Source organism: Chamaea fasciata, unplaced genomic scaffold, assembly GCF_029207755.1.
Source record: "Chamaea fasciata isolate MVZ Bird 193981 ecotype frontalis unplaced genomic scaffold, bChaFas1.0.hap1 SCAF_5, whole genome shotgun sequence".
Classification (NCBI taxonomy): Eukaryota; Metazoa; Chordata; class Aves; order Passeriformes; family Sylviidae; genus Chamaea; species Chamaea fasciata.
In genome coordinates this window covers 5908459-5932567 of record NW_027094090.1, presented here as the reverse complement: position 1 = coordinate 5932567, position 24109 = coordinate 5908459, and the positions used below count along the sequence as shown (strand labels likewise).

The 24109-nt window shown below is 38.3% G+C and overlaps 1 protein-coding gene across 3 annotated transcripts in view; it reads left to right on the top strand.

Annotated features, from left to right (window-relative positions):
- The window catches only part of USP6NL (USP6 N-terminal like), a 111198-nt gene that overhangs the window by 69704 nt on the left and 17385 nt on the right, over positions 1-24109 (top strand). For all 3 annotated transcript variants that reach the window (XM_066182704.1, XM_066182702.1, XM_066182703.1), the window contains 7 exons: positions 977-1016; positions 5752-5832; positions 14261-14368; positions 16271-16380; positions 18606-18654; positions 20312-20432; positions 23550-23644. In XM_066182704.1, the coding sequence (XP_066038801.1) occupies positions 977-1016; positions 5752-5832; positions 14261-14368; positions 16271-16380; positions 18606-18654; positions 20312-20432; positions 23550-23644 (604 nt within the window). The remainder of the gene's footprint in view (positions 1-976; positions 1017-5751; positions 5833-14260; positions 14369-16270; positions 16381-18605; positions 18655-20311; positions 20433-23549; positions 23645-24109) is intronic.

The following is a 24109-nucleotide window of genomic DNA, read 5'->3' as shown; positions in this document are numbered from 1 at the left end:
TTGCACAGTGGACACAGGTCCAAAATACTGTGGTTTAATAGCTTCTCTGTAGAAAGCTATAATGATGTGGGTATGAGAGTTTTTTTCATAATATCAAGACTCAGTAGGAATTTTTAAAAACATTTCACATGTTTTCTGTGTTTTAGTCCCTTTTAAACATGGTTTTGTTGGGTGTGTTATTTATCTGACCTCTAGAGCAGAAGGGAGTTGCTTTTTACAGTGAAGCTGCTGTGTTTTCAGAAGCTGCAGGGGAAGGCAAGGCTCACTTGGCATCAAGGTGGTCCGGTTACTTTTGAGAGGAAAAGCACAAATTTATTTGCTAAGAAAAACAGAAGTCGGGGCCTCAGAATGAAATTAAAGTAATGTAGAGTCTGAAGATGTATCAGGTCAAAGGCTGCTTTTAGAGCTTTTAATTCCTAAACTGCCTTTTTAGGCTTGGGGTAAAAAGTGAAAAGACTTTAATTTTTAGTATTAATTAGGTACCTAGTAACAAAACTCTTTTTTTTTTTCTTCTGCTACTTCCTGCTTGTTACTTAGAGTGAGATTTGTAGTTTTGGGAACATGTGAGTTATCTCTCCTAAGTGAAGCAACGTCTCAGTGCCTTTCCTTGAGTACAGTAGTAAAGGAGGAAGCTTTTTTTGTTGTTGTTGGTAAATCAGCTAACAATAGTATGGTCAAAGAAAACAAAACAAAAATCATATGGGTGTCAGTTCAGTAGTACAGCACAGAGTGCTTTTACAGGAGAAAAAAGGTTTTCTTTCTTAAGCTATGCAATGCTTTTCTTAAGTTATGCAGCTACTTTGATTTAAAATCCCAGTTCTGTACTTAAAATATTAGTTATTCTTTACAGTTCGGAATTCTTGTTCACTTGTTACTACAAATTGCTGGTGTAAGTGCTGACTTGTGAAAACCTAAACAGAAATGATTTTGTGCCAAGATCAACCAAGACTAATATAAACCTTGTCTTTGTTTTCAGTCCAGAGGAGCTTCCTGTCCATGATGCGGTGATAGAAAAGGTAAGCCCACTGTCCTCCAGGTTTTTGAATTAGTAAGTAAACATTTACAGCTTTTAAAAACATAAATCATTGTGAAATGAGTTGATGAAGCATTTTAATGATTTGCATTTCGAAAGAAGGACATTCTAAGTCCCTTAAGAACTGTCCTCTTTGAGGCCACATTAACTCCCCACAGATTTCTCGATGCCCAGTTGTTCTTCCTATATTTGCTCCTGTCAATGAGAGTGAATATTCCTCTCGCATTATGTGGTCTAGTGAAGGAAATGGAGCCCCTTAAGATCTCACACCCTGCTTTGCCCTAAAGCAGTGAAAGCTGTGGCCCTGTTCCAGGAGTTGCCATTGGCTGTGCAGGGGGATGGATGATGTGAGTGAGGTGGTGGCACTGACATGACGGGTGTGCTGCCGTCCTGAGGAGCGTGGGGTGCTTTGGGAAATGGTGACAAATACCCTGCTGCCACTGCAGTGTGGTGACCTCCCTTGGAATGCTGAGTTGCTGAGCTGGGTGTATTCCAGACATGCAGCTCCTGTTGGCAGCTGCTGCGGGTCCTAGTCCGAAAATCCTTCCGCTGCTGGAGGATTCTGGAGAAGTAGTTTGACAACTGATGTGTTGGGAATGTGAAAAAATAATGGGGAACTGACTTTCTGCTTGTCTGGGCCTAGCTACTGTTGGTATTTCCCCTTGGTCAGTCGGGTCTGTTGTTATCTCCAAGACCAAATCAAATCAGAAAACTCAAGGTATTCAAAGCTGTAAGTTTAAGTTAGCCCTCTTGGCTGCACAAATCCCTAGAATACATAGAAAAAGGATGGAATGACTTATTTCAAGGCAGCTCGGGTCCTTGAGTGTTAACAGCAGCAGTGCTTCTGAAAATTAATTATTTTGTGCTTCAATTATATACTGAAGCTAATATATATGTTTACTGTAAAAGAGTGGAACTTGTCTCTTTTGTTTTGCCTTGGTTCATGTGTGGTTTTGCATGCACAGCCTGAAATAGTTGCATGTTTCATTACATTTAATAACACAGTGAGCGCATGTATAATTTCAATTCCATCAGAAGGACACAGCAGGGGATGAGTCTCTGAGCGGAAATATTAGGCAGCTTGCAGCTACTGTGGTAGATCTGTTTTGAAGCTCTGATTCACTGTGGCTTTGTAGTTAGCCTTAAATTATTTGGGGGAAATAGTGTCTCAGTTCTCTGTCCCAAATTGTGTTCATGCTGCCTGAAAGTGTCAGCACAGAAACTGTATTTATGAAGTCAGAGTTAAATTGCAAGTCTGCTGTGTTTTTATAATCATCCAGTGATGCTCCTGCATTAGACTCCTTGTTACACTCCTGATGGTATCCTGACCTCTGCTGGTCTGAGCTTTATCTGCCTTCTGTCAGCAGGGTTCGAATCTGCAATTTTCAAGATACCATTCATAAGGATTACTGTGTTACGTTAATGTAGGCTAAGATTAAAAGCTTTCTATACAATGTCTTTTGAAGTCACTTACTCGGCAGAACTATTTATGCTTTCCTTTTGCCTTGTGAATTTTAAAAAATATTCCTAGCTGTAGTTTTCATTTCATTTGCAACTTATGTAAAAGGTTGATATCCTTATTAATTTGGAATCTGTTCTTCAGATACAAAAAACCCCTTAGGCTGGAATTTCTGTGTGTGTATTTGTGTGCCTATTTTTGGTCATAATACCTTTGTTCTGCGTTGAGTGATAATTACTCATTTTAATGCTTCATTTCTTTGCTGCACATTGGATGCCTGAAATGCATCAAATCATTGTCCTGTGTTATAAACTGCTTAACCTGGAGATGAATCATCCAGCACATCTTAGATAAAACAAGGGCAGGAAAGATTTTCTGGAGGAGGAAAGGAGACAGAGAACTGACCTCTGGAAATCTGGAGTCTGTGTCTGACTCTGATTTTGAAGTTCCGTGAAATGTTTTACAAGTAATTTTTAGTTAGGCTTTGTCATTGATTTACTTGATTATAAATTTTCTGGGGAGGAGTTCAATAAGTTCTGGTTTTGTCTGAGGCTTCTGCTGAAGCAGTGCTTTAAGCCTCAGCCCCTGGCGCACATGCTGTGTGGGAAGGTGGAGGCTGCACACGAGAGGGGTGCTTGCCAACCTCCTGATTTTTGTGCTTTCACTCGTGCATTGTTTACTGACATGAGAGTAGCAAACCAGCTCTGCTTCAATTAGGAATTCTGTTACTCCCTGTGGCAAAAATGCTTCAAAGTGTAAAATGTACTCAGAAGGCAGATAAATGTTGGGGGTTTTTTCCTTTTTTTTTTTTTTTTTGGTGAGAACTGCGTGGAACTTGTCTGAAAGGGCAGCAGCAGCATCCCTCTGCTCTGCAATGAGCTGCCTCAGATCTGTCTGTGTTTTCAGTGTTGTACCTGTTAGACATGAAAGTGAACATAATTCAGAAAGGGAAGAAATAGCTAAAAATTTTCAACAACTGAACAAAAAATAATTGCTGTTTTGACTACAGTAGTATCACTTGAGAATGGGTAAATTGACACAAAGACATAAAAGCTTGAACAAACACACAACTGAAGTGAGCTTCTGGCTCAAAAGACCAAAAATCTTGAAAGCAGATCAAACATACAAACAAAAAGACTGTGGAAACAGATAGGGTTTTATTTTCCTCACCAATTACACGAACAACCTGTTGAGGGCAAAGACCTTTCCTGACTTCCTGTTACTCCTGCAGCCTAAACTGTGCCTAAGGAACAGCTGCTTTAAGAGAAAATGCTGATTCCTTAAAGGGGTTTCAAGTGTGAAGGAGAATCAGAAACAGTGTTGTGAAATCTCTGAGGCAATAGTTTTTCAGGCTTTTCTCTCTAACATAAATCTTAAGAAATGTCTTTAAAAAAAAATTTAAAAGGCAAGTATTTGAGATAGTAACCAGTAGAGCCAGAACCTGAACAGGAATGTGGGCAGTTGATTGCAACATGAGTAATTAGATAAGGTTGAAAGAGTCGAGGCACTTCTTTTCCCCATAACATTTTTATACTTTCGTCAGACTTATAGAATTTGAATTCAAACAAAAATAACTTGAAAACCCAAACCAGCTTATTTCCCGGACATTTTGTGGACCTGTCATGCTTGGGGTAGACCTAAACTTGATCAAGTTATACTTCTGCTAATGCAAGGCTTTGGGCTCCTGGATTAAAGAAGTTCAGGAAGTTAAAGAAGCCCATTTTATTGCATTGATAGCCAGGAAAAAAAACTGCACAAATTCTGATGGGTAAAAGCTAGAAGTAAAATTAGGATTCTGTTGGGATAACTAGTAATAACTTTTTTTATATTTTCTCCCAACATTTTGGATGCAATTGACTTTATAAATACTTAATGAAAGTATTAATAACTTTGCAGTATCCTGTGGAGCTTTGAAATTAAACTTTTACATTGTTACCAGGTTGAATCACTAACCATATGAATATCCTTCCTGTCTTTATTAATCCCTGGATTTGAAGTTGGAGGTAGAGGGGCTGTCCTTTACAATAAAACTAAATACTTGTTTATATTCAGCTCTGAAAAGAAAGCAGTAGCCACACACATACATTTTTCTGCTTTAACCTTTCCAGTCTGGATCTTCTGCTCTGAAGCTTTATGAGAGTGTTGAAATAGTCTCATTAAAAACATGTGAAAACACACAGCTAACTATTAACTTTGTAGTATAATCAGAGACACTTTTCAAAATGTGAAACTGAGCTGTAAAAATAAGTGCTAGAAGTCTTATCCTTAGAACTAACAAAATACAGATTTTTGGTTGTGTAGTGCCAAAGTGCCTTGAAATTCCATGGACTAAGATGGCTGATTCCAAGTGCTTGTTTGGTTCCTAAATTCAAGAATTTGATGGCAACTCCGGTATTATTTTCGTAGCCAGAAGGACAGTCTCTAAGGTAGTAGGACTGTACTTGCTAGGCTGCTTAATGTAACTACTTCTTTTGAGAAGATAGGGTTTGTTTTGGTTTGGATTCTCATTCTGTCACCTTGTCACTGAAATATTCTTGTCAGTAATAAAATTTAAGCAAATAGATTTTCAGAAGAAATCCCTGCTGTTAAGTTACAGGGTAATTCAGGTAAAAATGTGCCATGCCAAGGAGGAGAATTTATGGCAAGGATTTCTAGCTTTTAATGTCTAAAAATTAAAGCTTATTCCCACTTCTGGTCCTGCACTGTCACTCTTGCATGCACTTGTGGTTTGTTCCTTTTCAACTTTGTGCCTTTTAAGAAGGGATGGTTTGTGTGATCACTTGCAAACAGAAGCTAATTATGTTTAGGGCAGGTCTGGGTAAAGAAGATCATTTCAGAGACAACTAACTTTTAAGCGGCTTGCAGCAGAAATTATTTGCCTGAAAACTGAGTATAAAGGCAAATGGAAGTTGTAGGTGGTTTCTGTTGTTTTGGTTTTTTGTTGTTGTTGGTTTTTGTTTTTTTTTTTTAAACTTGCTAAATATGTAAAGAAGAAACTTCTAGAAATCTTGTACTTAACCTCCTCTTTCAAAATACAATTCATCCAGAATGCTGAAAATGAGTGTTTCTGCTTGGTTTTTGGTTGGCTGGTTTTTTGGGTGTTTTAAATGGACTGATGTTACTCTTTGCCATTCTCAGATGACTGAATAAAAAGTTCATAATGCTCTGTTAAACTTCTTCTTGTTATTTTTTAAAAAAATATAAATAACTTCAAATTCATTCATTTTGGAGACACTAAAAATTTCTAATTCCTTTTCAGCAAAAGCACCTTGAAATTGAAAGAACTACAAAATGGCTTAAGATGCTGAAAAGCTGGGAAAAATACAAGAATAGTGAAAAGGTAAAATTCTGCATGCTTTTGTCATTGGTTGTCACTTCTGAAAGAATGTGTACCCTGAAATTAGATTGCCTGTGTTTGATACGTGGGAAAAAAAAAAATCAAACCCCATGCTGAAAGAATATAGTTTTTAGTTCTTCCAAAATAACCCAATAGTAATTACCCAGTAAAATTGGTGATCAGATGGGCGGAATTGTGTTCAGTGTGTTCATACGTGCAGAATGATCTGTGGACAGAGTGGGTTATGTAAGGTGTGCCATTAAGTGCTAAATACTTTTACTTGCTTTAAAAGCGGGGTGGGGACTTCCACGTGAACAGTTTATTTGCTGGAATTGTGGTCTCAATCATCTTAAAATTATGGAAGAATTTCACCTGGAAAAAAACTTGCTGGAGAGGCTGTCTTCCCAACACTGGGTTCTGGGGGGGTTTTCATAGCTGGTCTTGTGGCTGTTTGGTGGATAATGCACAGAATCCCAAATTCAGATTCCTTCTTTTCTTCAACACAGCTTAAGACTTGCATTTTCTGTTGGGAGCTCTGTTGGTATTTTTTGATGCTGCTGATCAGAGGACTGTCCTGTGCAGACAACCAAGGAGCACTGTTACACATCCCAGGTTCCTGCCCTGATGACTGGCCTGGAATGGCCTTACTCCCTTACTGGCCTTTTGCTCAAGTAAATAAATGATCTATGCAAAGTTGAGACCTTAGAACAGAGAGATTGAGGCCACAATACCTGTTAGCCTGATGAGCAGAGAGCTGAGGTGCTACGAGTAGGGGGAGAAGGACACTGGGCATGTCCCCTGCTAATCCTGTCTGCTCACTGCCTCTCTTTTTGAGATTGTAGCTTTTTTGGTAAAAACCAAAGCCAGTGGTTGATCTCTTTCAGAGTGTTGCTCAAAATCTAGAAAGTCCATTTCCTTAAAATATCATGTGAATGCGTGAAAAATAATTATTTGTTCCCGAAGTTTTTTCTATAATCCTGCTTTCTGTCCTGCCATTTCCTCTGGGAGGAGAAACTAGGGGTTTTAACACTTGTGACTTTTTTTTGTAAATCTGACAGTGAAGAGATTTTCAAACAAGTATGTTCCCAAGTCAGAGGGCAATAAAAAAACTCAGTAACAGGTACTTGGTTTGCAAAGAGAATGTTAAATACGACATTTCAGGTAACACAGTAACCACGTGTCATCTGAGCAGCAGTGGTTGTGCTCTTCAGCCATTGGAGACATCAATCCATGAGACACTGACTTAAATAAATAATCCTCCCTTCACCAGGCATGCTGAAGGTCTAGCAGATCAGCTGAGCAGAAAGAGTTTCAGTTCATGTAACAAATTATAGTCTGAACTATAAATAGTGGCTGGAATAATTCAATATGTTCATAAAGGGATGAACTTCGCTTGAGGCTAGGAAAAATTTTCACTCATTGTTCAACTCTAGTGAAGCACATGAGATTTAAAAAACAAGGGTGATTTCCTTATTCTTTCTCACATCTTGTGTGGTAAGTGAACCAGAAGATTAAGAATAAAGAATCAGCCACCTCCTCTTCCTCCTGAGCATCCAGTGGAAAGCCAGACATTATTTGTCACTGCTCTTTATGGAAAGCCTGACCCATGTTCTCAGAGTTGTGCAAAACTCACAGTTAGAGACAGTTTTTATCTGGAAGTGTGTTGGAAGAATGCACCAGCTTTCCGAGCTCACATTCACGAAACATGGAAGGAGTAGTTGCAGGAACAGTTCCTGACTCTTGTTTCCTGTCTTCACTTGACTGGATAAAGTAGTTAATGCTAGAGGAGCAAATTGCTAAAGAAAATGAACAGCCTGTGTGTTTGTTACAAGACACACATCACCTGACGCTGCCATGGTTTCTGTGCAGTCAGGCTGTTCCTGAAATGAGTGTTCTTTAGAAAGAGCACTGAAGGGAACATTGCAGCAACAACAACAGTAATAATGTTGTAAGATTATGGATTATAATTGTAGAGATGGCTTGGTTTTGAAAAATGTCATATTCAAGACACACTTGTGCTCTTAAATAGGTAGGAAGGGAGACTCACAGAAAGTGAGATAGCAGATATGGACAAAATACAGGACTTTGGATGACAGCCTGTTTGTGATGAGCCTTCAGAATATACAGCTAAGAGAGCTTTGCCTTGAAGAAATCTGTTCATACTGTACACATACTGTAAATGAATCCATATATTTGATTCCATTATCCCAAATTGTCATATACTTAATTACAAACTACAGTTTTCATTCAATAGTCTTGCAGAACTGCCTATAGGCTGCTTCTGCTTCTTTTTTCTTTCTTTCTTTTCTGTCATAACTTCACAAAGAGAATTAATGAGAAAACATTAACACACTGTTGGGGGCGTTGCATTTGAGATGCTTTGCTTTACATCTTCTCCTGGTCTTGACTGCTGAAGAATATCTCAAGAAATAGATGAGGCCTCTGAGAACTGAAAACACTGTTTTCCTGTTAGAACTCTTGTGCTAAACCTTGTAGAAAAGATGGGATGGGGAATAGAGTTTAGGGATGTGTGACCATAAGGAACTGGAAAAAGATGGAAGAATTGTCATATTGAGATCAGAAATGTGCCAGGCTCTACCATGTTTGGGTAATAGAAGTAGTGAAGTGTGACATAATAAAGTGAGCCCATGTACAGCTCCATAACAGTGTAGAATCAGAGAACTATAGAACGGCCTGGGGTGGATGGGTCCTTATTGATCATCGAGTTCCAGCCCCCTGGCATGGGCAGGGCCACCTTCCACTAGAACACCTTCCTCAGAGCCCCATCCCACCTGGCATTGGACACTTCCTGGCATGGGGCAGCCACAGCTTCTCTGGGAACCTGTGCCTGGGTCTCACCACTCTCACAGGGAAGAATTTCTTCCTTATTTGGGAGCTTTTCTTGTTGCCTTTATGTCCCTGGCCAGGTTTGATCTCACTAGGGCTTCAGCTCTCTAACCTGATCCCTGGCTGCTCAGACAGTCCCTCTGTATTCCTCCAAGCTGCCTGTCCTTGCTTCCCCCCTGTAAGTTTCCTTTTTCTCTTTGAGATTGTCCAGGCACTCCTTTCATTCATAAGGGCTTCCTGGTGCTTTTGTCTGACTTGCTCTTTGTGTATAAAACTCCTTGATTCCTCTGTGGTTATTTAGGCATCTCTTTCAGTGGAGTTGTCATGTTTCTCACAGATACCACTCTGAAGTGTGTAACTGCCCTTGTGTCTTTACTTGATTGATATTTGTCAAAATAAACCTTTCATCTCCCCATCAGTCATTTCTTATGCAGGAAGTGTCACAGAGCAGCAAAGTTTGTGTTTCAGTGTGGTTCTTCTCTAGTTTGTGCTTTTATTTCCTATTTGTATTCTGCTGCTTAGTAGTTCAGGGTACAATCAACCACCCACAGATAGTAAATCCTTCCTGGCTTAGTATGATCATAACTTTCAGGAAAGATTAAATAAAACTGTTATGTGTTGTATTCCCATTTGAGTATTTCCACCAAAGTATTTCTGTCTTTCCCTGTCTGCCTTCATCTAGCTGTGATTGAAGTTGCCTAAATTGAAGGGGAAAGGAAGAAGAGAAACAATCAGGGTAGCTGCCATTTCCAGCTGTTCTGGCATTCACACACAGTATAATAATCAAGTCTACAGTTCGTTTGGAGTCTGAACACAGAGCCTTAATGAAGAACCCTCTTTGCTTTCCTGAGATTTTTGAATGAGATGGAGCAACTCTTCTATTTGCACTTTTTCTTCTTTTTATGCAACCCACAGAAGCTGAAGAACCTCTAAAGGCAGCAGCCTTTATAAATATATTTTCTTTTCATTATAAATATACTTTCTTGTGAGACTTCAGGTTTTAATTCTTATGCTTCTCATCACTGATTCTTTTTGAGGTGGCAGAGTCCCTTTGCTACATGTGCAGCTCTTCCTGACAGCTGAGAAAGTTTCATTTTCAAAAAAAACAACTTTATATCTTGCAGGAGCAGTGGTGCCAGTTGCACTCTTCAGGCCAGTGCTGTGTGACAGTGGCCTCATTTCTTTTCCAGAAACCAGTTGGGTTTATGAGCTGGAGAGGTGGGGGCCAGGCAGGGAAAGGGAGGTGGGATGTTTTCCAAGTGTTTTTGCATGTTGGACCTTATGGCCTTCATTGAGATGACAGCTAATTTTTTTTTTTTTTTTTTTTTTGTCTTCTTGCTTTATAAGGGTTTTGGTTCATTCTGTAATATTCAGTGTATTTATAGGTCTGATTTGTTTTTACATGAGAAGCTGCTTTGAATTCCCAGGTGATAGGGCCTCATTTAGTGTCAGTTTCTCCCACATACTTCAGAATCAACAATCTTATTAATAATTGCAAGAGTTTGACTGCTGTCCTTGGCTGAATATCAGCTTAATGTGCTGCAGAACTTAAACCTATATTTTTATGGATCCTGTGTTTATATAATTATATGTATCAAGGATCGCCTTCTTTTTTTATGTCCTGTGCTGATGGAAACATCCCAGATCCCATAACCCCATTCTTTGAATGAATGTTTTCATAGATGTGTGGTTTTATCTGAACTCTGAGTTTATTTATTTGTGTTTTGTTTTGAGCCATTATCTTAATCTTCACAAATTATTTAAAATTAACTCAGTATTTCATCTTCCCAGAAGCAGAAGAAAAAAGTAACTTACTGAATTTTCTACTTTCTATTTTAATTATTAATTCAGAGAGAGCAGAAAAGTAGATGAGCAAGTATATAGATACAAGCAACGTTTCTCAGCAGATTTTATTCTGGTATTATGTAAGGACATACAAGACAGCAGAGGGCACTAGCATGGTGCTTATGGTAAAGACATTCGACTAGCTAATAATCACTGTACTCATTTTTATTTTCTTTAACTGTTTGGTGTCTGCATGATTATCAGAAATGAATTTTGCAGTGGAGTGTGTGTGAACTTCCCCACTCCCCAAGATGCAGCACAGCCGTGTCATTTTCACAAAACTGCAGCATTGCACAGGGTCACAGAAAGGCTGGGGTTGGAAGGGGCCTCTGGAGGTCACCTGGTCCAAGCCCCCTGCTCGAGCAGGGCCACTTCCAGCTGCCCAGGACCATGTCTTGATGGGTTTTGAGATTTCCAAGGTTGGAGACACCACAACCTGACTGGGTGACCTGTGCCAGTGCTCAGTCACCCTCACAGTGTAAAAATGTCTCCTGATGTTCAAAGGGAGTCTCCAGCATTTCAGTTCGTGCCCATTGCCTCTGGTTGTGTGGCTGGGCACCACTGAACAGAGCCTGGCTCTGTACCTTTTGCACTTTCCCTTCAAGATGGTGCAAAATACAAATTGATAAGATCCCCCTGAGCCTTCTTTGCTCCCAGCCCTCTCAGCCTCTTCTCATGGCAGAGATGGTCAAGTCTCATCATCTCTGTAGCCCTTTGCAATGTGTCCATGTCTGTCTTGTGTTGAGGAGCCCAGAACTGGACTCACCAGTGCTGAGCAGAGGGAAAGGATCACCTCCCTCATCATGCTGGGAATACTTTTGTCTGATGCAGCCCAGGATACCATTGGTCATATTTGCTCCAAGGGCACTGCCTTGGTTCCTGCTCAATTTGGTGTCCACCAGGACCCCCAGGTCCTTTTCTTTTGAGCTGTTTTCTGGCTGGTGACCCCTAGAATCTTCTGGTGCCTGGGGTTGTTCCTTCCCAGATGTGGGGCTTTGCACCTCTCCTTGTTGAGCTCTGTGAGGTTCCTGGCAGCCAGTTTCTCCAGTTTGTTAACATCACTCTGGATGGCAGCACAAGCCTCTTGGTGTATCAGCCACTCCTCTCAATTTTCCATTGTGTATGAAATTTTTCCCACTAGTTTCCATGTTCTTGTTTGTGTAGTGGAGCCTATGCCATGACTGAGTGACATTTCTCTCTTCTGTATCAGATAGTGAAAGTCTTTGGTCTTGTGTTCTGCTGAGTCTGTAGGCAGGATCTGGTAATGGCTTGGGATGACTGAGAGCTTTTTCTCTGCCTCAATAAAAGGATGGAACAGCAGAGTCAGCTGAACACAGATCTAAAATGGTTTGCAAGAAGCTGTGAATGTTATTTGGGTTTATGCAGTCAGGTAGTGCAACAATTCAGAACTTTGCTACTAAAAATGTTTGTTCTCCTCCTGTTTTTGTTTTTGGCATAGCTGTAGTGGGCTCATGAAACTGTTCACCCCTCTGTCCTTTCTGCTCTTTTAAAAGTTACATTTGCAACTCACCTTCAAACTTTTCTGTGAAAAATGCTTCCACAGTTCTCCGTCTGTTTTTACTTACTGCTTTAAGGGCTCTTCGAGCATTTGGCTGTTTCAATCTAGGCAGTGCAGAAGATGGTAAAATTGTAAATGTCATGGACTCCTCTGAAGGTTCTTCTCCTTCAGTTTTATTTTCCAAAATACCCCTGAACAACTACACACTTTGGATGGATGGTTTGAATTGTTTTAATTCTGTTTGGATAAGAAGCTGTTATTATAAAGACTTATTTCTGGCATTTTATATCCACCTGACCTTCTCCCAAAATACTAATTTGTACATCAACAGTAATTTTGAGAATTTGTTCTTCAACCGGTTGTCTTCTTTGATAACCTTTTGTTCTTGGATACATTTGAAAATGAGTTAAAAATATAACTAGCTGACAAAAATATTTGTTGTTAAGGTACTCTGTTGCTGGGCATGGGTCTGAGGAATAAAACTACCTGTCACTGAGGACATAGATTACTGCATTTTTTCCCCACAGTTTTCTTCCAAATTTCCAGAAAAGATACTGCAAATTTGGCTCATTCTGCGTTCCAGCAGACAGGCTAATCTCTTCCTAGGATGACTCTGCTGCAGTTGGGGATGTTTGGCTTTCAAAAGACTAAATTTTCCTCTCTCCCACATGCAGGTACCCTTATATCTGGGTTGACACACACTGAAATCCTGTGTGACCTGAGTTCAGGGTATCCATCTGTACAGAATGCTGCTTTGGGGCTCTGTAGGTTGTTCTTAATTTTTACAGGAGAAACTGTACTGGCACAGCTGTGCTCACATTGCAAGTGTCGCTGCCTTAGCATTCTTAGTATTAATGCAGCAAAGTTTTCTTCATGAAGCACAACATTTTTTTTGTGGACAGCCTCCAGGATGGCTGTTGTATCTTATACAAGTTTATGTTTTTCATTTGAAAAAGGAACAAGGGAAGAAACTCATAACCATACTTGTGCAAGAGTTACAGATTCTGCAATCCAGACACAAATCCTTGCTGGCATTAAAGGCACCTTTAAAGAGCCGATATTTTCCAAATGGCAGGAGGTTTGGAAATATACTGCAACAAGGGGTTCATTAATTTTCCAAAACTGGAGATGTGAAATACGTGAAAAGAAAAACAATCCTGTCTTTGAGGAGGACATTGCTTTTAAAATATTTCTTACTACAAACATAACTTTTGTAAAAATGTTTAAAGGAAGTGGTAGCTTTGTCAACTGAAATTTTTAAGGTCTCACTTCCATTGTAGGAAAAACATGAAGAAAAAATAGGAGAGCTGTTGTGTGTGGTTTGTTCTCTTTTAAACCTAATGGGTCTCCCTGTGTAATCATTAAAGTAATGATGAAAATATAACTTCAGAAAGGTTCATTTTTTGTGTTAGAGTTGGCTTTTCAATTTTCCTTGTCTTAGATATGTCTTCAAAAGATGGTAGCACCTTTTTGTGTTCAGGGTGGGTTTTTTTTTTTTTTTTGTTTTTTTTTTTTTTTTTTTTTTTTTTGTTTTTGTTTTTTTTTTTTTTTCTTTTTTTTGGCGAATGTTTTAATGTGCATGTAGGAGACTGATATTAGTTTAGAAATAGAATGTGAGATCTGTTAGCTTTAGAAATGATACATTCTGTTTTTTTGTGATCTCACAGTTTGTTTTCTTGCATACGTACATACATACATTTGAGCGTACTGTTGCCGTTTGAGAGTAATTCAAAAATCACTTCTGCTTTTGGGTTTTTACTGATAATTTTTAAAGCTTTGTGATTTTGCTGCTTGCTTTTTGCTGTTTCTATTTATAGACCGTAATTACAGTGAGTTATTTGTGGCTTATCCTTAAATAGAGTGTTGCTAAGAATCGGATTTTTGGGATCTGAATTACAAAATTTGCTGAGCAGAGGTGATACAATTTTGATAGACCTTCCTACATGCAAGTCCTGGTTTGAAAACATCGCCTGGGATGGTTTGGCCTGTGTGTCTGTTTTGTCCCTGTGCCTCTGGGTTCTGTCAGGAGGTCCCAAGTGGCATTGCTGGACACATTCCTCAAAACACACTGGAACACTTTGTCCCCAGCAGGTTTCCCTTTCCTAGGGTGCTTGGTGTAATTGCATTTTTCTCTTTAGAGTGTTGTGCATCACTGCTGTTTTATTCAGAGCACTGTAAGTTGTGCTGCATTTTTACCTTCTTTTCTTTTTTTTTTTCCAGTTTCATAGGAGAATTTATAAAGGGATCCCACTGCAGTTCAGAGGGCAAGTCTGGTCTTTATTGCTTGATGTTCCTAAGATGAAAGAAGAAATGAAAGACTTTTATAATGTGAGTTTGTAGAATTTCTACTTAGTATTAATTTTAAAATATCAGATACTAAAGCTACAGATTTTTTTAAGCCTTTGCTGTTACGCAGTGTTAAAAAAATAAATTAGAAATTACATTGCACTCTATTGCTTGCTTTAGCTAGGAAAAAGGCTGTGTATTCAAAAGCTGAGCTGAGATTCAGTCTGAATACAGGAGGAGTCTTATGAAAGACGATTGGTGTTGGTATTGATGTTATCTAAATTTTGGTGTCTGTTACCTTCCTCATATTTCTTGCTTTTTAGTGTAACAGGCTGCTTTTTCTGACTATTACATTTTGTTTAAGTTCCTCAATTAGACTAGTGGGAGATCCAAAGGAGGTAAAACAGAGGTTATGCTTAATAATGTGGTTGTAGGAAAGAATGCCAAGTAAAATTAGAAGCATTTAAAAATAGGTGAAATAATGTTCAGGAATTAATAATGTCATCTAATGCTCAGTGCAAAACAAAAAAATGTTTGTAGTTCAGATACAGAAATAGAGTGTGTTCCATCATTGTCTGATTTATTTGTGATATACTCATATTGCTGCTCTCTATTTTTCTGTTTCCTGAAGTGATATTAACACTGCTCACTGCAAGTGTCAGAAACTGCACACCTTAAAGTTAGAAGGATAATACATGTTTATTGTAGGTCAAATAGCTTCTTTCACTTCTCTTTGCAGGGGAAAGACCAGATCTTAACCTTCTGTCCTTCCTGTTTCTCAAACTTTTGGTACCTTTCTGTTCTCTCACATGTGAAGGTGCCATGATTGCAAGGGCTTAGGGTGCTTCTTTTCCTACATTCCATCAAATCTCAGGTGTTTAAAAATAGAAATTTTCCCTTTGCTGCTTTTCTGTCTGTCTGAGGGACAAATCATTCTGGGTGTTTAGTTTAAATTGTACTGAAAGAAGCACATAGCTGAGATTGTGGTTGGTGTTGTGTTGGTTCACTGACTTACAAGTAATTCCTCATGTGCCTAAAGCTTCTGGTTGTGTACAACAGACTGGATGCATGTTATTATTATCCCTTTGTTATTATTATTTTTGACTTTGCTCTTGTTTTCTTGCAATCAGAGTCCATAGAGTTTTGCCTTTTGATTGTCTGTGGTATTCTCTAATAGTCAGAAGCAGTGTTTTGAAAATACCGTATTGAATCTAGGGTCTTGCAAACTCAACTTTTACGGACAGAAGTGAGAATAAATGAATGAGAGTCAAGAGAAAATTATTGTAAGTGCAAAAAATAAGGTGTCAGTCTAAACCTGTGCAGGTTTCATAAGTATTCAATTACAAAAATGGATTTAATTATGAAACACTAAAGCAAGTGCTAAAGTAGACATATTCTACAGCTAAATTAGATTAGAACAGAAAGACAGAGGAAATTACTAGAGAAATGTCCATTATCTATATTTAGATAATAACTGGCAGCTATGTAGCTATTACTTCTGCTAGAGAAAAAGACAGGAAAAGTATGAAAACCACACTAAATCATTTGCTTAAAGCCTAGTCTAGAGCACTTGCATCTCAGGGTCTTTTTCCTGAGTAGCAAAATTAATTTTCTGTCTTTCTTTAGTGCTGTACCTGCCTGAGAAATGGCAATAAGAAATTTGAAATGCTGATACAGCCTTAAATATGGGTAGTGAATGATGTGTCAAAAAAAAGTGTATTATGGGATTGGTCTTTCTCCATCTTTACTCAGTGGCTGTTTCCTATTCTTAGAATTTGTACATGTATATGCTTATTTTAGAAGTTAAAACTGTTAATCTTGTAAGTTGCTATTCTATATTGTTTTAAACGACATGATGGAAAATAATTCAATAGAGCTCTACAGTCAAGCAGGTTTCTGCTTTTTTAGAGTTCACAATTTTAAACTTCTGTTCTTTACTCCCAGAAATTGAAGAGTCAAGCACGAGGGTCTTCGCCAGATATTCGGCAAATTGACCTCGATGTGAACCGGACATACAGAGACCACATCATGTTTCGGGACAGATATGGTGTAAAGTGCGTAAACTTTCATCTTCCCACAAATTTTAGCCTTCCTATGGGTTTTGTATTCTTCTTCTCCCAGTATCTAATTCAGAACTAAATACAGCAGTATTTTTGTATGTGAGCGTTTAATTATTTGCAGCTCTAGGCCATAATGCTTTTGGATTTCTTCAAAACGTTTTTTGTTATTTTTTGCTGCCACTAGATGAGGAATGTTAGGCAGCTGTCATCTTTAAAAATGCTTAATAGTGAAAAAAATGGGGAGACAGACATCAGTATTGTTGCTTGCTTGCAGCATCAGCACCCTGCTGAGAAGAAGAGAGTATTTTTCCCCTTCTCTCTCTGTCTTAGTTCAGTTTTTAATCTCCTTTTCTTGCCAAGGCAGATTTTATGGTAGTCTGCTGTACTCAAAAAGTAGTTCTCAGAGCTGTGGACTTCAATATGACATAATAAAAGAAACATGTTCTTACATTATCATCCTAGATATTTTGTGGAAAAATCCTAAATCAGGGGAATTTCTCTGGTGGCTGTAAGGAAGGAGCACAGAGCGGAGATTCCCAGGCTGAGATGGTGCCGTGCAGCCAGTGCAGTTCAGATCCATTTGTGCAGGGCTGGCAGTGCCTGTGCTGCTCGGGCCTCTCTTCCTTCTGTGCACACATTTCAGATGTCAGCAGAAGCTCATTGCCTCGTCACTTTGGGGTTAACATGGGCAGAGCCAGCTCCAGTCCCTGTGGCTGTTGTAGCCATGCCCTCAGTGTCCACAGGAAAGCCTTTGGCTGCCTAAAGCAGTTTCACACTTGGAACAGATCTTGGAATTACTGTACATATATTATGCATTTCCAGCAATGCCTCAAAGAAAAATTCAGAAATCATTTCACATAGCAATGAAATAAAGTCCCCTGGGTAAGTCAATTGTTTGTTTGACTTTTAAGTAGACTGTATGCCTTTGAAGGTTCATTCTTTTACAGGTCTTCAGTGCTTTCATCTAGTGTAAATAATACTGAAATCACCATTATTCTGTGTATAGCACTGTGAATGAGATTGAGCTCCTACCTCAGTTTCATATGGTCAGCTGAGGGTACAGGAGATTCCTGTGTACATTGGGGACATGTTAATTTGTCATTGTAAAATGAGGCTCCAGCCTAATGTCTAGTACCTTGTTACACTTTCCTTTGCTTAATGAAGAATGGCTAAACTTCAGTTCTGTGAGAGGGTAAACCAAAATGCCACAATGCAGATGTTTTGATTAAATTCTCCAAGTATAAATCCTCTTCTCAAAAGGAAATAAGCACCTCCTTGCTTATGGTTTTTTTAGCCTGCTAATATCTCTTTCCATTCATTGATTAGTAACAGGGAGAAAATGTCACTGGGCAGCAAAAGGACAATATGCAAAACTCTGCTGTTAAATTTTGGCAGTTTTACTTGGAGATGAAAGTAGGCATTCAGGTATCCAGATCCTCTCCTGAACAGGTGACAAAAAGTAGCTGTGAGTTTCAAAGTTGATTTTGAGAGCTCTCCACCATTACTTTCATATACAACTTGGAAAGAGCAGAGTTGTGCTGGCTGGTTTGGTGTTTGGGGTTTTTTGTCTGGCTACCTTCACGAGTTAGGCTGTTTTACAGAAAATAAGGGACCTCTACAAAGCTCTTCGTATTTCTAGCTCTGAGGTACCCAGAGATCAACAGAGGGCTCAGCACAGGGTACTGAGCCAGAGTTAATATTGTTTTTCGTCAGTTTGACAGTAGCAGTCATTAGAGCAGACTTTAATTTCGGTGCCAAGATTAAGACACCTTTGTGGCTGCTTTGTGTATTTCACATCTTCACTTCTACATCTCTCTTTGGAATCAGTAACAGCTGTTAGTGTTCTGCAAGCACAGGAATCAGGTTTGGGGAGTTTAAATTTTGGCATTCAGAATAAATCAGTGTTTGAAATGTCACCCATGCAATGTTTCACTTTACCTGTCTGTAAAAATGATGATATGCCACCACTGTCTTCTAAAGTATATTGATACTTTTTGAAACATTTCGAAATATAAAACATCATAGCAGTGCTAATTACAAAATAGGCTTGAAATCAGAAGCACTTACCGTTGTGAAGTGTGGTTTATCCTGTTCTTTAGTGCTAGACAAGTTAAATTGGGAAAACATGTTTCCAAAATCTAGTTCACTACTTCTGTGATTTTCTGTTTTTACAAAAGATAATGATATATTTTTTTCATTTTCTGCTCTTATTTCTCCAGGCAACAATCTTTGTTCCATGTTTTAGCTGCATATTCCATATATAATACGGTAAGCTGTGTTCCTTCACACTTAAATCTGGTTTCTCTGAAAGTGCTGTAAGATAAGAACTTGCATCTCTCTTTCTCCCTAAAAAAAACCAAAAAACATTTCAGAGACCTTTGGAAGCACATAGAAATAAATTATTTGTTGGCATATTTTGAGCTGAAGTTAAAACAAAGCATCTGAATTACGAGTTTTATTGGACAGACTGAACCATGCTTACAATTTGGCTGAAGCCAAGGATTGTGACTAGTAAGAATAATAAATTTGTGTTGTGCTGGAGTGTTACGTGACTGGTATTTTCCCCCATTATATTATCTGCCTCACTTTTATTTTAATGATGGGGAGGAAAATACTGCAGAAAGATGCATGTTGGAGTCCACAGGTGTATTTCATAACCTGAAAGGTTCTAAAAATTTGAAATTAGTTTAAAAAAAGGTTACATCTTCTTTCGATAAGCCCTTAGTCTTGGCTGCAGTCCTGAATGGGGATTTATTAGAGTGGGGTTTCCAGACTGCATCATAAGGGACAGAAGCTTATATATTGTGTAATGTCTTTTTGCTGTGTGCTAAAAATAGAAGAAAAAGAAATGCCTTCATGTCCACATTTAACTGTGGTTTTAATGCACTGTCACCTCATTCCTTGGGCTCATTTTGAGCATTTCTGTACATCTTCCATTTTATATCCATCAGCAACTGCCTAGAAGTCTATAAAATATGTGAACTTTAGAAGAAGGAAGAGAAATTAAAGCAGTTACTTGAATTAAGTACTGGTTTGTTTGAATTTTTTCAAAGTTCTAGGAAATGTGACCTTTCTGTCTGACCTTTTATACCTCCTATAAAACCATTGGACTAGTATTTTCAAGTTGCGTGAATAATGTTTAAAATCAATCATCAAAGTGTAACGATGAGACTATTATACTGAAGTTTTTATTTTGCACTTCTGTTGTATTTTTCCTCTTAATGTGTAGCAGTTCTTACGCTTTGGTTTTATCTCTAGAAGAAAGTTGTGCTAAGAACTTGTAAACCTGAAAAAACTTACTCAACAATTTAGTAATTGTCCTTACAGATACTTTATTGATGGGGTTATCTTTGCAGCTGAATAACAGTGACAGCTGGTTCCTGCCATAAAATTTAAAATTAATAGCTGAGGAAGTACTCAAGTTCAGTTTTGGAACAATAAATTTTTTTCTTTGGGTTTATTACAATTGCTTGCTATTGGGCTGCTAAACTTGAACAAGTTTATAGTTACAGGTCACTCTTGAAAAATCCTGTGTTTATCAGATGGTGCCCTGACTGTAAACCAGAAAAAAGCCAGATACTCTCACCCTCCATGAAACCCTCCGTATTACAACTAAATGAGAAATGCATCCATTGGACAAAAAGATGATACAGTAACTTGAAAATATTAGTACTAACCAAGGATTTTGTTCATCAGTAGTGAGTTCTAATGAGCAATCAATACTTCCAGGTTCCTTTTCAGTTGGAGGGTTGTGCATTCTATCAGTCAATATTTTTAATGATTAAATATGAGGTGTGTTTGGTGGGAAGCTTTGCCATTAAGACAAGCATCACCTTTCCTCCACTAACTCAAGGAAGAGCTAAAAGCTCATGGCTATGAGGCTTTTGTTGCCAGCATTTGAATATTTCCACTGTATGATTTTCAGGAGGTTGGATACTGTCAGGGAATGAGCCAGATCACAGCTTTGCTCCTGATGTACATGAATGAAGAAGATGCCTTCTGGGCCTTGGTGAAACTTCTCTCTGGTCCAAAGCACGCTATGCATGGTATGGAGTTTCATGTCAGTGTGTTTGGGTTTCAACCTGTCCTGTTTAAGCTGTAAATTATTTGAAAATGAAACTATTCTGTTCTGATTGGTCAAAAATAGAACATAATGGGAGCTTTATACTTGGGGGAGGAATTGAGTGTCACTGGAGCTCTCATCCATAAGAGAGAGTAGTGGTTTTTATATGTGATATCTTTCAGATAGTTCTTAATGAAAATCAGATGGTTTCCTCTTCTCTTATTCTCTCAGGGAATGTAACCAATTGAAAACTGGTTATGTAGACATCTATATAGTAATAAAATAGTAGTGGAAACCTAATATAGAATGTGTTAAATAATATTGCAGCTGTGCTATCGTTTGGCAGGACAGGAATCTGCAGTAAAAAATGGACTTGCGTCTAGGCATGAACTTCAGGCTTCTCAGTTTTATCTACCTCACACAGAATTTCCTGCTCTCATGATATTGTTGCTCTTATGTTATTGGTAGTTCTCTCTTTCCATGCCAGATTTAGTATGATCTATGCACATTCCATGGCTATTGGTATGGAACAAGTTCAGGAATTCCAAAACCTTTGTGATGTTACAGTTCTGGTGATTCAAAAAAGCTGTGGTTCTTGGAAGCGTCCAATAGTAAATGCCATCCAGAATGTGGGCTTTTTAGCAAATTACCAACAAGCTCTAGCTGCTTTTCCCTGCTGAAGAATTGCTCATTCTGTGATATCTTCCTTCCCAAGCTTTTCATTGTTCCTGGGTGTTCTCCACCCCCAAAACAGAGGGATAGTTTGTTACTTTGCTGTTTACAGTTCTGCAAAGCTATCGACTAGGGGGGAGAAAAAAAAAGTGTGATCTGATCTCAGTGTCATAAATGAAATTTTAAATTCATCAAATGTCAAAAGATTTTCTTGGAGCTTTACGCAATTATAACACAGAATAAAAGCATCTTTAAAAAACCCTATAGATTTCATAGTAATCCAAACCTGTACAACTCCAACCATGTAGAATATTGAGCTCCTCAAAGCTCACAGAAAATTCTAGATATTTTGGGGGAACTAAGTCCAAATCAGCTCCTTGTTTACCAAATCAAGTGCATGATAAACAAGAGGATAAACACAGGCAGATGCATTGCCTGAGATGTTGCAGACCTTCCTCCTCCCCTCCTTTATTCCTGCCACACACCTGTCAAGTGATGTGAGAGGGAAGTAGGGAGCTTTGAGTAGCCCAAGGCTTGATGAGCTGCTCCACAGGGCATATGAACCATTGTGCCACAGCTTTATTATGCACACTGAAACTGTCTTGGCAGTGCCTGTTAGGCAAGTTTGCATTTAGAGATGGGTTGATAAAACTTTAATTAGAACTCATATGTTCCAAATTTATCATTTATTAAACGTTGCCAGCTAGTCTAAGATTCTGCTTTCAGCAAGTTAGACCATATAATCTCCAGAAGTCCTGTCCAACCTGGATTTCCTGTGATTCCTCATATGTATCTGTTTTAAATGTCACTGTGCATCTGTAAATATCACTGTAGATTCTGGAAAGGAAACTTGAAAACTGACTTAATTGATGTCATATTACAGTTTGCACTTTCTATGTTCTTCTTTGGGGAAAGTAGCCTAGAGCACTGTTTGTCAATTTGTTAAAGCTTAAGTAATTTCAATTCCAAATTGCCAATATCCATGAAGAAAAACTTTTAGAGTTGCACTTGATGCCACTGACCATCAGATAGTTCTCTGAAATGGGCATTTCCCTGTGGAAATCATGGGGGTGGGCCAAGTAATTCAATTAGAGTCATATTGGCAAAGCGCCTCCCCACAGACAAGGTTTTTCGTGGGTTTTTTTCACTTTTACATCTGATACAGCAACCTGGAATACTTTTTGGGTGCAGCCCATTAGCCAGACTAATTTCTTGTACAAAACTACTTGAAATCAAGAGATGAATTTGGCCTCTCTAACATTCCGTATTGTATGGATGATGTGAAGTTTCTAAATGATAAAATACAGACATCTGACCCTGAAAATTATCTGCATTTTTGGAAGCTCTTTCCATTGATCTTTCTACAGTGTTAAAAATTCAAGGTAATGATTTGGTGTATGTAAATGTGAAAGAGCAACTTTCCATGGAAAAAGAACCTTTATTGTTATTGTTGATGGCTAATTAGCTTTGATGCAGTCACTGTTTACAGTAAGAAAAAACCCAAATGCCTTGCCTGTGTTACTGAAATTTCCTAATATGCAGCCTGACATTTAAGTTTTGTAGAATTTGCATTTGTATCTATGAAATAATAAATCTGTGTGAATTTGAGGTAGTAAATCTTGTGTCTTAGTGACTGTGCACTGAAGTGCACATTTGGTAATGAGAAGGACTTTGCTTTTTGGTTTAGGACTTCAGTTTTGTGGGGGGTTTTGTTGGTTGGTTTGGTTTGGGTTTTTTGTTTTATTTTTTTGAGTTGCGTGGCTACTATGAGTCTGTACTTGTTCTTCCAGTTTTCATACTACTTAAAATACATTGGAGCTTTTTTTTTAACTCTGCTGATACCTCAGCTGGAAGGGAGTCTTAGAGTTTTCCATGTGTAATTGCTAAAACAATTAGAGTTTTTAATGCCCTTTGTTTCAGTTGTGTGAGCTCACAGTCTTTACTTATAGGATATAATCATGATATTTGTTTTGCTAGAATATCCCTCTTGTCTTTTTTATGGTCTTTTCTCCAATGCAGACAGTTCTAGTAGATACCTGTACTGTTTGTCCTTCTGTCATGAATTTTCTAGGCTATAATTGCAATTTTAGTGGGTGAGGGTTGTGATTCTTTGTTTTGGTTTTATTTTAAAGAGTAATTATAAATGTGGGTTTCACATGATCTTATATTGGTTTGACTAATGTAGGACTGATGGATCTGCTGTCATTTGTCATTCTGATCTAATAATAGTCACTAAGAGAATGTATTGATTGTCGCTATTTACGGACGAGTATGTGCATATCTGTATGGAGACATCAAAATATTGTTATGAGTATCTGTTCAGATCCAGTGGTCTTGTTGAAGGATAATGTTCCTGGAGCCTTAATGGCTTTTTTAAATGTCGTTTTATAGTACAAACACCTGTTACATGGTCAGTTTCTTTTCTTAGGTTTTTTTATTCCTGGTTTCCCAAAATTATTGAGGTTTCAGGAACATCATGACAAAATACTGAAGAAATTTTTGTCCAAACTTAAGCAGCATATGGTAAGTATTTATTTCACTATACAAACAATGCTAATTTGCAGCTTTTTACCTTGTTTCAGTTCAGGTGAACACACTAGATCAAGAATACTGAAACCTCAGGAAAAAATGCAAAGTTTGAAGATGCAGAGGTGCTGTTGTTTTCTCGAGAAAGCTATGATAAAATTGGATCCTAAGAGTGATTAATTCGGGTGTCTGTCTCACTTTGGACCTCTGAGTTAAGGACAATGTGTGGTTCTTCTCTTTGGCCTTGTGCAAATTCTATAAGCAAACTGATGCTAGAACATTTTATCAGGGGGTTTTTGTATTTTTAGCTTTGTGGCTCTCTGGACAGAGATGACTTTAGAACCAACTAGTTTTAATCTCTGTTTAAAAAAATAACCTTTATAAGAAGGGTTAATGATCCTTTTCAAACACTTCTATTTTCATGAAGCTCCATGCAGAATTTTATCTCTTCTAATGCTCTTA